Source organism: Perna viridis, chromosome 8 (genome assembly GCF_037379345.1).
Source record: "Perna viridis isolate PV_CMFRI_1.1 ecotype Kerala chromosome 8, ASM3737934v1, whole genome shotgun sequence".
NCBI classification, from domain to species: Eukaryota; Metazoa; Mollusca; class Bivalvia; order Mytilida; family Mytilidae; genus Perna; species Perna viridis.
Genome location: NC_142452.1, coordinates 48,905,996 through 48,921,097, shown reverse-complemented (window position 1 = coordinate 48,921,097; position 15,102 = coordinate 48,905,996). Strand labels below are relative to the sequence as shown.

At 32.7% G+C, this 15,102-nt stretch overlaps 1 protein-coding gene across 2 annotated transcripts in view; it reads right to left on the bottom strand.

Annotated features, from left to right (window-relative positions):
- LOC148610824 (NADH-cytochrome b5 reductase 3-like) overlaps nt 1-5,321 on the bottom strand; it is a 39,080-nt gene extending 33,759 nt beyond the window's left edge. Inside the window, exon 1 of one of the 2 annotated variants that reach the window (XM_088596219.1) lies at nt 5,212-5,321. In XM_088596219.1, the coding sequence (XP_088452345.1) occupies nt 5,212-5,241 (30 nt within the window). In that variant the 5' untranslated portion in view covers nt 5,242-5,321. The remainder of the gene's footprint in view (nt 1-5,211) is intronic. The other variant, XM_088596217.1, reaches the window with a different exon arrangement.
- Between the last annotated feature and the right edge of the window lie 9,781 nt (nt 5,322-15,102).

Genomic DNA, 15,102 nt, shown 5'->3' with positions numbered 1-15,102 from the left:
TTTATACAAATTTCTTGATTGAAATATCTGAAGACAGCTCTTCCAGTTGGTACTCAGCTCAGCATTCCTCATTATATTTTAATTATATGATTGATGACTATTTATAATCTCGCAGGGTTTTCATTTCTAGCTAAGCATCAGAAATACCTATAAAGTAGACCTGGCTATCTGCATTTGAACCTTAGTGGAATATGCCAATGGGACTATTTTCCGCGGTAGAGTACGATAATTGCGGATGCTATTAGGCTTTACAAAGCTAAAGGCTCTGGCGACTGCGATATCAATTCCGATCTTCGATCTAAATTGATAATAATATAATCTGCAAAATTCAAAGACTTTAAGATTCTGGTAAAGTCAATATCTAGGACATTCCTTAATGAAATGTTTTCATTCATTGTTTTAATAATACATTAAATTAAGCACTGAAACATTGATAAATGCATATTTATATGTATATAACACACAAGCACATGGCAAGCTTGGAAAAAAATGTTTTATAACTTCTTACAAATGTAGTTCCATATGACATTAACAACAAAAATGTAAACAACATACTTTAAAATAAATCTACAGCTGTCAAAAACAAGATTTGAAGTCTGAAATTCATATAGTTCTGTTCCTAAATGTACAATGCAGTGCAAGCTTAAGCAATAATTTTCTTTAAAAAATTGCCATTTCTTTAAATTTAGATGAATTGAGATATTTTATACCAAGTTCCGGCTAAATACCAACACCAATAAACATAAAATATTAAAGTTTTCATTCAAATCCAGCAATCTGTCACAAATTATTGCTAGCTTCCACTGCATTATTCATTTAGGAACTGAATTACATGAATTTCAGACGATAAGTCTTGTTTTTGACAGCTGTAGATTTATTCTAAAATATGTTGTTTACACAGACCTGGCAAAATCATTTTTAAACCTGTCGGACATTTGGTCCGGCAACCTAACAAAATCTGCTGGACCGAAAAAGAAACAAGAATTTTGCATTGCTTTTTTATAATTACGTTTAAATTCTAGGCTTTTTTAAATGTTTATCTATGACTTGATCTGTTAATTAAAGGTTACTAAAACATATTTTGGTTTTGAGTGCTTCTCTTATGGCATTTCATTTTTGAGTAATACTCAATACAAATTGAGCACTTTAGGAGATCGTTTTCAAGAAGCAGCCATGGACTGCCAACTTTCCATTCTGGATTAAAACTCCTCGTTTAACGTTTTTCCTCATATTCCTGTTATATACTAAAGCCGGAATAATTTCTCTGATCCAATTTAAATTTGCCTCCATTCTGACACCATCTTTAAACCGGAAGTTCCCGTTGAGGCGTGTCTAATAAATAAAACGTACCAGGCATCTGGTCAGGAAATCACTCAAATTTTTCCGGGCCGGCGGCTAAAAGTACCAGTCATGTCCGACGGTCCGAAGAATTTCACCACAACTGTTTACATACTGTTCTTAATGTAATATTGAAGTTATAAAACATGTGTTCCTAAGTTTGACTTATGCTTGTGTGTTATATACATATAAAGATGCATTTAGCATATTTCAGAGCTAAATTTAATGTATTATTATGACTATGAATGAAAACATTTCATTAAGGAATGTCCTAGATATTGACTTTCATTAACAGTATCAGGTACTTTTACCCTTCTAAACTACTGAAAGGTACCTCCAGAATTTTAAAATTTCATACATTTTTATTAAACAAAATGACGAAAAGTACCTCCTACAAAACCAAAGGTACCTACAATGTAAAAATATAATGAAACCTCTGTTAAGGTCCTATGAAAAATACAAATAACATAAATAAAATGTTCCAAACCTTTCAAATAATTCAGTTATTTGCAAATTCATTGTAATCAGATGTAATCATGATTACTTGCCAATAATAATTTAATCAATTACTTTCAGAAATGCTGTAATCATTAATTTAATTAAATCATACATTTGACCAAGTACATGAAATGATAATTTAATCAATTACATGGAAAGTTATCGGACCCATCTCTGCGGTATAGTTTGATTATTTTTCCCATGTAGTCTGTATTGAGTAAGCTTTGATACCATGTGACACACAAATGCTTAACTATTGCAACATTACCAAATAAGCTTACAATCACATGTTATTGGACTAAAGTGGTGGCAACCGTAAAATTCAAGTCTTTATTAGGGGCCAATCAGATTAAATACATGATCTAATTGACTTGGCTAAATGATTGATTCTACAGCCTAAACCGTTTGTTGATGGCTTGTCACCTAGTTGTCTTTAGATGAACACATGTGTGCATTAATACATGTACATGTGGGTAGTTCAAATTACCGCAATCCCCCTAGAAAAAGTTGAAATCCCCTTGGGTTTGGTGAAAACCCCCTAGATATGTTTGATAATAAGTAAACAAAAGTTTCTATATAAGTTTAGTTAACTAAAAATCAGTTTCTAGTGTGACGGAGCACTTTTTCCCTGTCAGCCACGATGTTTATACGAAACCAATATGGCGGCCGATTGTTTACCTGGATATATCTGATCAAAGTACTGAAAAGCACTGATAGCATTAGGTCAAATTAATATTTAAACTATACTTGACGTCACATACAGCACATTTTCAATTTGAAGCTCTATTTTTTTAAACTGTCTGGACTTACCGCTAGAGCTGTCTCCCTTTTATTTAATCTGAAGATAGTTCGCATATATGCATGACGTGATAGTTCCAACGAGTCGTTCATTGGCTGAAATCGTGCGTAACAAATCCTTACGGGAAAATCCTATACTTATATCCGCCATGTTGGTTTCTACAGGACAATTTGTTTACACACAGAGTTCGTAAGTTCTCCTCGAACTCCGGTGACAATCGTCTGCTTGATCAACTTCTTGGTGTTGTACAATGTTCGCGTAGAATAAATCTGAGATATCTGAATTAGCGCCGAAATGCATTCTGGGTTCTTTGGTTTTCGGACAAACCATTTAAAGGTAAAAAACATCTCCTAGCAACCTGATCACTGTAAACATGGCCAACTTTTGACAATGTAAATATTGGGACCGAGAATTAAAATCTCACCAGAATTTAACGATTCAATGTTTAGGGAGAAGCCGTTTGGCTAAACGAATGAGCAAGTCATTTAAGACAATTTAAACGATGGTAGGTGTCAATAAAGTCATAGAAAATATTTTTATTCAAATTTTAAGAGTATTTTATTTATGTGACGCCGAGTATAGTATATTTATGCTCATATCAGTAAAAATCCCCCATGCCACGTCAAGGCTATGGGCATATGAGGGTGGACAGGGACATATATTAGTTTTATGATTGAAAAAGGAGTGATTACAAAGACTCAGCACTGGCATATCTGTCGTAGTCACACGAGAAGTTATTTAACATATTATAACAAAAAAAATTAAAACTACTAAGATATCCTGCACAAGACCAGGCATATGTCGTAGTCACTGGAAAAGTTATTTAAAATTTTATATAAAAAAATTAAAACTACTAAGATATCCTGCACAAGGCACAGGCATATCTGTTGTAGTCACGCGAAAAGTTAATTAAAATTTTATAACAAAAAATTAAAACTACTAAGATATCCTGCACAAGGCACGGGCATATCTGTCGTAGTCACGCGAAAAGTTATTTAAAATTTTATAACAAAAAATTAAAACTACTAAGATATCCTGCACAAGGCACAGGCATATCTGTCGTAGTCACATGAAAAGTTATTTAAAATTGTATGACAAAAAATTAAAACTACTAAGATATCCTGCACAAGGCATGGGCATATCTGCAGTAGGCACATAACCAGATAAAAAAGATTTAATAATAAAAATAAGAAATACATCATTTGGCTACATCAACTGATAGACCATTAAATAAAAGAAAAGAAAAAAAATGATATAAAGTATTAAAAAAGATATTTTATAATTTTAGCTGAAATCAATTATTAAAAATATACATCACGTTTAAAAAATTAAAAGAAATACACTCTATGAATCACAGTCTGTTTTCGTCTTCTTATGAGTCATTGTCCTCTCATTAATCTTCCTCTTTCTTTGACCAATCTTCTTTCCAAGTCCTCTTGGTTTAAGCACAGTCATGGTACCGTCTGTAGATGTGATTGTTTTCTGATCCTTAGGAACAAAACATCAAAATCTACTGAACAGTCTGTCTCTCTCCCTGTGTCTTACTCAACCATGCAGTCTTAGAAACAAGGAAATGTCGGTGAGATTCTGAAAGCCTATACTGACCCATACTTCCAACTGATCTGAGAAGGTCTTTATACTGCATATCAATAACATCTTGAAGGATGTTCACCAAGTCCAGCAATGGTTGGGATTTCCAATCAATCGCTCTCTTCAGGATATGGTTTAATGATTCACAATTATTATTGGTCCAACTCCTTTCGAAATATCCTGCAGGAAGGTCAGTGTTCCATTGCTCCATAATGTTGTCCTTCAACCTGTTTTGAAAATACTGGAGGAACTTCCTGGAAATACCACCAATCTTGGCTTCAATAGCCTCGCATTTAAGATCAAAACAAATGGCATCCTTAGCATTAATAAGTCCGTCACGTCCAAATATATCATCTAGTAAAGACTCGCAGTCCTTTTTGTCGATGACGTCATCAAGTAGCTTACGCTTCACGTTCTCGCATAAATGTCACATGCATATATGGTTCGAATCAGGAAAAGCATTGTTAATGGCATTGAACATTGCAAGTTCTTCGTCAGTCCCAAACACAAGTTTGTTGGTGTTGACTACCACAAGTTTCAATCGTAAATGATTAAAAACGTTGCTGAATGTAAAAAAGTCACTGTTGTCATGGATGAACACTGGGCCTATGAAGATTGGGGGTTCTTTGGTGGATTCCATATTGACAGCGGTATGTTTAAAACAAGTAGCTGTTACATTTAGTTAACTAAACCTATATAGAAACTTTTGTTTACTTATTATCAAACATATCTAGGGGATTTTCACCAAACCCAAGGGGGATTTCGGTAATTCGAAATACCGTGTACATGTATATTGTACATAGATATAGTACATGTTTTTTTTTAATCCCTTTTGAATTCGTACGCCGAATAATGAAACCCACCTTGGTAAAGTAAAGTTTTTCATGCAGTTACAGTTTACGATACAAATTTTGTTTAATTAACTGACAAAAGCCTGGTCAATCCAGTTTACCGTAATGTTGATTAAAAATAAACAGTTCTTTTACCCAATTTTCTTCTCTTGACATTTTGTGCATTCACCGGTCTGACAACTGGAAAATGACTTTCGGAGGAATTAAGACAAATTGGACCAAGGTCAAGTCGGACCACATTTTATATGGTAAATGTACCATTAGCAAGGATCTGTCCTTGTAAGACAATTAAGGAAGTGTAGCAGAGTGGTTTTTTTTTATTCATTATTTTTGTATTTTCTTACTTTGATAATAAAATACTAAAGTTGAAACCTATCTACGGTTTGATGCTGTTCCTTGAGCTGTTGCACCGCCTAACAATTCCCAGCCCTAAAAAGTAGGATATCGTCTTAATTTGGTGCTGAAAATAGAAGTTATTGCAAGATAAAAGATGATAAAAGAAAGTGGGTTTAGCATTGTAGCATTGATGCATTCATTTATATGGTCGAAAAACCGATTTGAAATATATTTTTGAAAAAGTGATGATTGTCATAAAACTAAATACGGGCCAAATTTAAAAAAAAAGGGGGGTCCTTTCAATCTTCACATCCTATTTTTATAGGGAAAGAAAGCGTACTGTAAAGTTTTTGTGTCAATTTTCAATAAGCGCGGTCAAAGTCATTGTTGCTTCCTGTGGCGGATCGAAGGAGGTGGCATCCCTCTTTTTATTGAAAAAATTATCATCTCCACGTATAAAATAAAAAAATGTAAACAATATCCTAGCATCCCCCTTTTCTGAAGAACCCCGGCTGGCATGCAACCCTCCTTTTCAAAATGTCTGGACCCGCCCCTGGTCTCCGGGACAAGTTTGCAATTCCGGTGAGTGCAAAAATGGTCTTCGTCATTTTTAGTCGTGCAGCGAAACGAGTTTTGTTAGAGAAAGCGCTTTAAGTGACCTGTCATTATTTATCTCCAGGGGTGGGCCGACAAAAAAGTAGGGGGGATCACAAAAAACTTGAAAGTACTTGAAAGGGGGGTTGTATTTTTTTACTAATTGATGATGGGGGGGGTCATGATTTTTTTTAAAGAAAAATCATTTACACATGTACTTGTGCAATATCTAGAATTTTATACATAATGCCCTGTGTAATAAAGCTTTTTATGTTAGGTTCAGTCATTGTCTCTAATTGTCTGTTTCATGCACCTATTCATAGAAAATGCTTAAATTTTTACTCGGGGCCTTTCAGAGCTCACTACTAGATGAGGTTATCCTCATGATGAAGGTCTTGTTGTGACCGCTTAAGGTATTAAATTTACTGCTGGATGTAATGGTAGTTTGCATTTGTTGCATTATACCATTTTTGTTCTTTTTCAATTGCATGAAGTGTATGTGCACATAGCAAAACACAAAAAAATATTGTTTCTTTTTAAATGAATGAATAGTGTTTTTGTGTGAAAAAAAAAAAATGTAAAGCTCACAAAATGGTAACACAACAGTTTACAACTCCTTTACAGTCAACAGTAAAAATTTGAATAAACTTTAATAATAATATATCAAACATGTTTTTAAACAACTAGAATTCCAAATTTCAATAAAAAATTACAAATGTAATAAGCATGTAAATAAAACAAACAAGATATATATATTTTTATAAATATAAACAAAACACCAAAAAAATAAATGAATAATAAACAGCAATTTAAAATACTAATCGATCTTGTTAATTAAATGACTAGAATAACAGATAACAACGCGGACTATTAAGCGTTAATTGCCCCAAACCAGGTTATATTGTATAACCTGTTCAAATATAGGAAACATTCCTTAAATAACTTGAGATTGTACTCCGTTTCCTATTTTGTTTTGAATAAATCAATACATACATTGAAATTTCATTTTAAATAAAATGCAGGGGGTGGGGGTTGACTTTTGTTTTTGGTACTTGAGACAGGGGGTCAGTTATTTTTTCCGGGATCTTTTTTCAATTTACCGGCCCACCCCTGGAGATAAATTATGATCGGTCCTTAACATAGTAGTAAAAAAATGACATAGATTCTTACGGTGCTTACCATCTAAGCACAGTAAGCTTTTAAAAAAATGATTTCCTCTGGGGAAATCTTATTTCCTTTCAGGAAATTTCGTTTCCCTAGAGGAAAAACTATACATTAGATTTTCTTTAAGGAAATTTCAAAACAAGAATTTCCTTAAAGGCGAATCAGATGAATTTAAATAAAAATACTAAAACAAAATTAGTAAAATAAAAATAAATCCCTACCTACTTACCCTATTTCAAAGGTGTAGGAAACACACGTTTTATTTATTTTGTTTTCATGACCTAATCTGTTCAAAGTGTCTTATATAGAAGAAAAAAATGTTGCAATCGTCTGCAAAGACACCATCAAAAAACAGAAGTGAACTAGGAAACTGAACAAAGTTCACTTGTTTATACCTCAACTTCCTTCCCTAGAAACCATACTGGAAACTCCAAAAGTTATTCAATTAAACAAAATAGAAGATGTTCAATGAATATGTGTACGTTTTAAGGTACATAGAGGAGTTACAGAAGGTGGATCCCATTGGTCGACAAATGACAAAGTGGCATGATGTTTTGCAACATGAAAACAAAAAAAGTCTTTCAGGTCACTTTGATGAAAAAAAAAAAAACACAAAACAAAACAAACAAAACAAACAAAATGTGAGGTGCAAGAATGTGTGGAAGATTAATCTAATTCCATTCAACGGTTGCAGATTAGTTTTTTTTAAGGGCGGACGAACAGACATCAGGATCACAATGTAAGATACCTCCGCTTTTCAAGCGAGGTATAAAATCAAACTGACCGAGAAACGCATTGGCAATCGACTTGAAATGGTGCAAACACACCCGAAATATAATCTTTAAAGAATATCAGAGCGCAAAAAACATTGATATAAAAATCTAAATACATAAACTCCTGTCTAAAACTTCCAAATTTCATTTCATCACTATAGAAGTTTTATGGTCGCCATCATGAACTCGTGGATCGTTACGATGTATCCATCTGCACAATAAAAACTGATTTGTTCATCGTATCATAGTATTGCTGTCCTCTTTCGTCTACCCCGGACTTGACTTTTCATGAGCAATTCGGCGGGTGTTTCCGGAAAAGCAGAGAACGCTTACCCTACCGGTGCACCTGGTACATGTTCCCAGTTTTAGTGGAGTCCGTGTTGCTCATTTGCTTTTGTAACTCTGTATGTATTATTTTAGTTATTTAGTGTTCTTTGTTGTGTTTGTCCGTTTTCCATGCTTGGTCTTTGTCCCTGGATTTCTTCCTTTTGATTTCCGCTAGAACCTTGGTTCCCTTGATTACTCTTTGACATTACTATACATGTATAATGAAGAGACAGGGCCTATAAAGGCTTAAAACGGTCCAATTTGAAATTCCTTTCTACTGTCCCAATTACGTGTGCATTTTAATTTCAGATTGACAAACGTTTAAGGTATTTTAGATCTACATCCTGATAATTCGGTAGTTTGTGCACTTATATATTAAACTGATACAAATGCTAATATTAAGGAGGTAGACCTACGGTAATGGACATAACTCATGAAATCAGTGATATGTTTGCATCATACTCAATTTCACCAAAGCCTCTCAAGCTTTCGTTTGAGGCAGAATAAAATGAATCCAAGTTAATTAGATGCTTACAAAAGATTGATGTAAAATGCTGAATACAAACGTTCCAATGATTTTTAAGAGTTGTGTCCGTTACCCTAGGTGTACCTCCTTAAGTTTAGTATTGTCACATTTTGATACCTTAACACCATACATAGAAAAAAGTTCTTTGAAATGTCTTGCATTTAATTTGTGAAAATAGAAAACATTTGATTTTTTTCAACTTTATAAACCAACCACACTTCCACGTGACAAGCTAAAGTAGGTCCTGCGTGGTTTCTGTACAAAGTTTAGCCAATTAAGATTAAATATTCAGTTAAATTTCACGTCTTTGACAACCCGTCGAAACATACACTGAGTGGATTTTACTCATGTGTTATGTACGTACTAATTAACGATTGTCGTGGCGGAGCAGGACAAAAAAACTGATGTCACTCAGGTTTCTTTTTTTTTTGTTTTTTTTTTTTTTTTGTTTGTTTTTAGTTTTTGTTTAGTTTGGTTCATACTGCAAGTGCTTTAGTTCTTGTTTTGTTTTGTTTTTCGCATTTTTGTTTGTTATGGTATATACACTGGTATATATAATATTTGAATTTCTAATTTTCATAACACATTTACATTGTATATGCAGATCGTCTCTGTTTCTTATTTATACTTGGAATTCGTTGCCTTTGAATTTAGTACGTGGGCTGAGATACCCCCACCCATTGCACCCCACTCTTCAACCAAAATATGATTTTCAGGTACCCTTATATTTTGCTACTTTTAATACCTCGTTGAGGCAAAAATCTATTTTTTAAGCTTTTTGATTCTACTATCGTTTTTCTACGAATTGAACTGACTTATATATGTATCATCATGTACATGTAGCCCAACGTCTCAGTTTTAAAATGGTACCAAGAAAGTTGCGGTAACACTTAGGGTTTTGAGGTAACATGAAAAAAAATGACTCCCTACTCAAATAATCGCTTAAATTGACATATTTTTCAATGTCAAAACCCCTAGAGTATTGATGCCTCAGTAAAAAATGACTTATTTGGTATTTTCTGTGTCAATTTAGTATTATCACAAGTTATACTTCTGAGGTTTTTCATGACCTTTTGTGATTTTCGTAGTCAGAATTTATCCAAAAAAAAAGCGAAAAATTGCATTTTCGATTTTAGGTCAAAGTCACATATATTCGACTCTACAAAATATTGGTCGAGTAAAACGTCTCAAAATTGGTAATATTCGATAGATAATTTAATTTTCTACATAGATAAACCACCAAAAACTAATTTTCAAGAACGAATTTTCAAAAAATATTTCCTACCCCAAGAAAACTGGTATCAATATCAAACATAATTCTCATTAACAGTATATCGACACAAATATGTCAATAAAACTCATATTTTAGGCATTCATAATTAAGATAATTATGTTACCAACAATTCTGATCAATTCAGGCGCTAAGATTTTCTTTTTGGAGTAACAATTTCTAACAATTTCTATAGAATCGTAAAACGGTGAATGGAAGAAAATTATGAAATTCTGAGAATTCCCATTTTTCCGATTTTATAGTAATTGTCATCCCAAAAGAAAAACATAAGGGCCTGAATTGATCAGATATATTGGGAAAAAATCATATTAATTATGAATGCCTAAAATATGAGTTCTACAGTTTCAATATGCTGTGAATGAGAATTCTGTTTGATACTGAGATTTAGGGGTAGTATTTTTAACATTTTTTTAAAATTCTTTCTTGAAAATTAGTTTTTCGTGGTTTATTCATGTAGAAAATTACATCATCTATCGAATGATACCAAATTTGAGCCATTAAAGTTGAGTAATAACTTAAAAGAGTAGAATTTATGTGCCTTTTGATCGAAAATCGGAAATCCCAAGCATTTTTGGATAAATGTTGACTACGAAAATCACTAAAATTTATCAAAAGAACCCCAGAAGTATAACTTGTGATAATACTACACAGAAAATAAAAAATAAGCCATTTTTACCGAAGCATTAATACTCTTGGAAAAAACATGTCAATTAAAGCGATTTTTCGGTGGGGTTCGGGTACATTTTTTTTATTTTACCCATAAATCTTAAGTGTAGTCGCAAATTTCTTGGTGCCATTGTAAGGCTGTGGCATTGGGCTACATGGTGATACCTAAATTTATTTAGTTTGTTCACATATGCTATCCAAGGAAGGCTTAGAAGTTCAAACAATTGTTTCATACTTTTGTTAAGATCTTGGCTTTTTGACTCAGTGGGGTACAAATATAGGTTTACACTGAAAAAGAATCCGAGAATATGAATATACTTTGGCGACAAATTGGTTCGGTAATGGGAGATACATGTATAAAGGTACCTAAAAATCATCACGAAGTTAATGAGTGGGGGATGCACGGTGGACCCTCCCAGCCCATTCTTCTTATACTCGGCGTCACATAAATAAGATAATGTTAAAATTTGAATAAAAATATTTTCTACGACTTTATTGACACCTACCTCGTTTAAATTGTCTTAAATGACTTGCTCGTTCGTTTAGCCAAACGGCTTCTCCCTAAACATTGAATCGTTAAATTCCGGTGAGATTTTAATTCTCGGTCCCAATATTTACATTATCAAAAGTCAGCCATGTTTACAGTGATCGGGTTGCTAGGAGATGCTGTTTACTTTTAAATGGTTTGTCCAAAAACCAAAGAACCCAGAATGCATTTCGGCGCCAATTCGGATATCTCGGATTTATTCTACGCGAACATTGTACAACACTGAGAAGTTTGATCAAGCAGACGATTGTCACCGGAGTTCGACGGGAACTTACGAACTTCGTTTGTAAACAAATCGTCCCGTAGAAACCAACATGGCGGATATTAGTATAGGATTTTCCCGTAAGGATTTGTTACGCACGATTTCAGCCAATGAACGACTCGTTGGAACTATCACGTCATGCATAAATGCGAACTATCTTCAGATTAAATAAAAGAGAGACAACTCTAGCGGTAAGTCCCGACAGTTTAAAAAATAGAGCTTCAAATCAAAAATATGCTGTATGTGACTTCGAGTATAATTTTACTTCGGTATAGATTTGTCGAAATTTTGTGAAGTAATTTTTGTGAAGTAGCGGTTAATTCATAAGACATTTTGACTACTCGGGTTGATTTGAAAGGGAATAATACGCTCCCGAAGGGATCGTTTATGGTTGTATTATCAACTTGAGTGTATACTTATGGTAAGAAAAAGCATCAATATCCGGTTTGTACCTTCATTTTCAGCAGCTTAAAAACAACATAATGGCAGCTTCATTTGGCTATACTTGTATATATGTGAATAAGAGCCAAACCAGTCTCGGAAAATATTCGCTAGTTTCGAGAATTAAATACAAATCGAATCATAGCTTTTCCAAGTCATAGGGTTGGCCATAATATTCTGAAGTATGGCGCCCAGATGTTAACGAAAATTACGTAATCAATATTATCCATAATTCTCGGGTCATAAATATTGCGAAACGAAAACGAAACGAAACGAAACGAAAATAATCGATAAAAGAAAGAATCAAAACGATACATTTTGGTCAAATGAATCAGGTAGTAATAAGAAACATAATTAAACGATACAAATCGAAACAGAATGAAGCGAAACTAAATTGAATAAATGAAATCTTATAAGAACCATAATGTTTGCCAGTGCCGGACTATTCGACTCAAAGACATTTCAGACGACGACAATCAATAATTCCGTATGATTGCCGGACATTTCGGCCAATACACATATTAGACCACGACAATCAATATAATGCTTTAGAACATATATCATTACAAAATTTATCATATTTGAAGGTTATAAGTATAATATATCAAATCAGAGCTGACAAAAATTATCAAAGTTGTTTTTAATTAATGATTCTTGGGGAGCATTAAAGGTGTCACCTTCGTCATATGATTATGTATATACTATGTAGTATACAACGTCTGAGTTTATATCATATTTACACAATCCACATGCAAGTTGATCTTGAACTTGACACATTTTTTTTAAATGGAAATGAACATCAATATAAATATGATTTTACGCAGTTTTTAGAATATAAAAACGACACGGATTGTGCTAATGGATTTTGGAAGGGAAAATCCGCCATGAATATGTTAACGCGTTTCTTTTAAGTTTGTTACTTGCTTATTTGTTCTCTGTGTTTTCTCTCTTTGTTAATCGAAGATTGTTTAAATGTTAATTCGTGAAATGTATTTTTTAGCGCTGTAACTTGCAGTTTGTACGTATCTTTCTTTACTTAATGTCGTTTCTTTTTCTGATACATCTTTCTTTTACATTTCTACAATTATTAATTTTTAAAATACTTCTTCTAACACTGAAAGTCGTAGTTTTCCAATATCTTTCTTTGTTGAAAGTCTTAAATCAGTGATTTATACAGGTTATATATAAATTAAAACACGTTTCATTTAAAATCGATACGATCGACACGGTAACAAAGAACGCACTAACAATTGACAAATGAAGAATAAACATGTTACTCATGAGTGATTATTCAACAGAAGATCGAGGAGTTGGTATAAACACTGGACGGACATTTTCCGATACATTTTTGGCTGTAACTTTTGTTTTATTTAATGACATTCAAAAAATTAAAAGGATTTCTAAAAAAGAATAAAAGTGCTTTTAAATGATTTAAAGTTTGTTTGTTTGTTTGTTTTTTTGGAAAATATCGCACAATAAAGCGAATATCTTGACAGGACGAACGTTTGCTGACAAAAAAAACTTGCGATGAAAAGGGGGACAGGTTGATGAAGAAAATTCATTATTCATAAAATGTGTCATTTAAGTCAAATAATGTTTACTTAAAGCTTATACTAATAGGTACATTTTGATGTAACAATTCATTTGAGCCAGTTAAAGTGGTAAAATCTTGACATGATTTGTGTCGTTTTTTACGGGGGTACGGTAAGAAAACATCAAATATTTGGATTTTAATTCATGTCTGTCATGTCTGCTTAAACGTTTTGGTATATTGTGTTGTACGGAGTATATGTTTTTGAAACATGTTCAAAAATCAATTCAAAATCTCACATGACTAACTTTTTCTGACAGGAAATTTTCAATTTGGTATCGAATGTGGGAACAAACAATGTTATTTTTTCTCTAAGTGATAAATATCTGTCAAAAAAAAGTTTTACATATTCGTAAAGCCTGTATTAAACGGTATATTTTGATGTAAAAATATTTAATTTTGAGAAAGTTAAAGGGGAAATATCTTGACAGGACGAACTCTTTCTCTTACGTAATTTGTGTAGTTTTTCACGGGCGTATGGTAACAAAACATAAAATATTCAAAGCTTTTAATTGTGCTAGTCATTTTAATGTATAGATATTTGAAATTAATTTAGAGATAAATCAAAAATCTTGACAGGACGAACTTTTTTCGGGATGAAACATCTTCATTTATTGACATAATTAGACCTATAACATTAATATAGATATGCATTCCTTTCTGTTATTGAGCTAATTTGTGTTACCAGTTAATCAAAGTGACATCATGTTATACAAGAATTAACAAACATAAACAGTGTCTGTTAATTGTTTGATGTATTTGTTACTTAGGATATCCCACACGATATGACTGTTGGTACTTTTAATCCGTGAAAAAAACATGGCCGCCGTTATAGGAGTCAGAAGGCAGGGGTTATATCATTCAGCATTGTAAGACAGACCAATTCCGAAATTTTCGAAATGATACGTATACTAATATAAGAGTTATGGTTCCTGAAACAATTTTTTTTTCACATGTACATATACAATTTTGAAAATCTTCTTCTCTAAAACCATTTAAGATCATTTAATAGAAATAAAGCATATTAGTTCTTTCGTGTATTTATGATCGAAATGACTTGTGATTTTTAATCCTTAAATATTTATGACTGCTTACACTAAAAAAAACGGAACATAGGGGTCGGAAGACAGTTTTTTTTTAAATAATTCAAAAACTGTTGCCTTCAACAAAATTCTGGTTCAGGTCATAAAATGCTACTAAAAGCATTTATTGCATTTGACTATTCAGTTAATTTTAACTTAGCCTGTCTCGTTGTCAATATTTTCTAATAAGCAAATGGAAACAAGGTGAGCGCTTCAGTCTCTCTTGGGTCTCTAGTTATCCATTTATAATATTTCTATAATATAGTTATAAATATTGAATTTCCAATTGTTCTTATCTAAATTTCTGCCACCAAATGCCATGTTGAGTAACTCACAGTATTGTGACAATATATTTAAACAACACAATTATAAAACATTTTGAAATGTTCTATAAAAAGAATCTATATGTTCAGTTTTTAAGAGGAA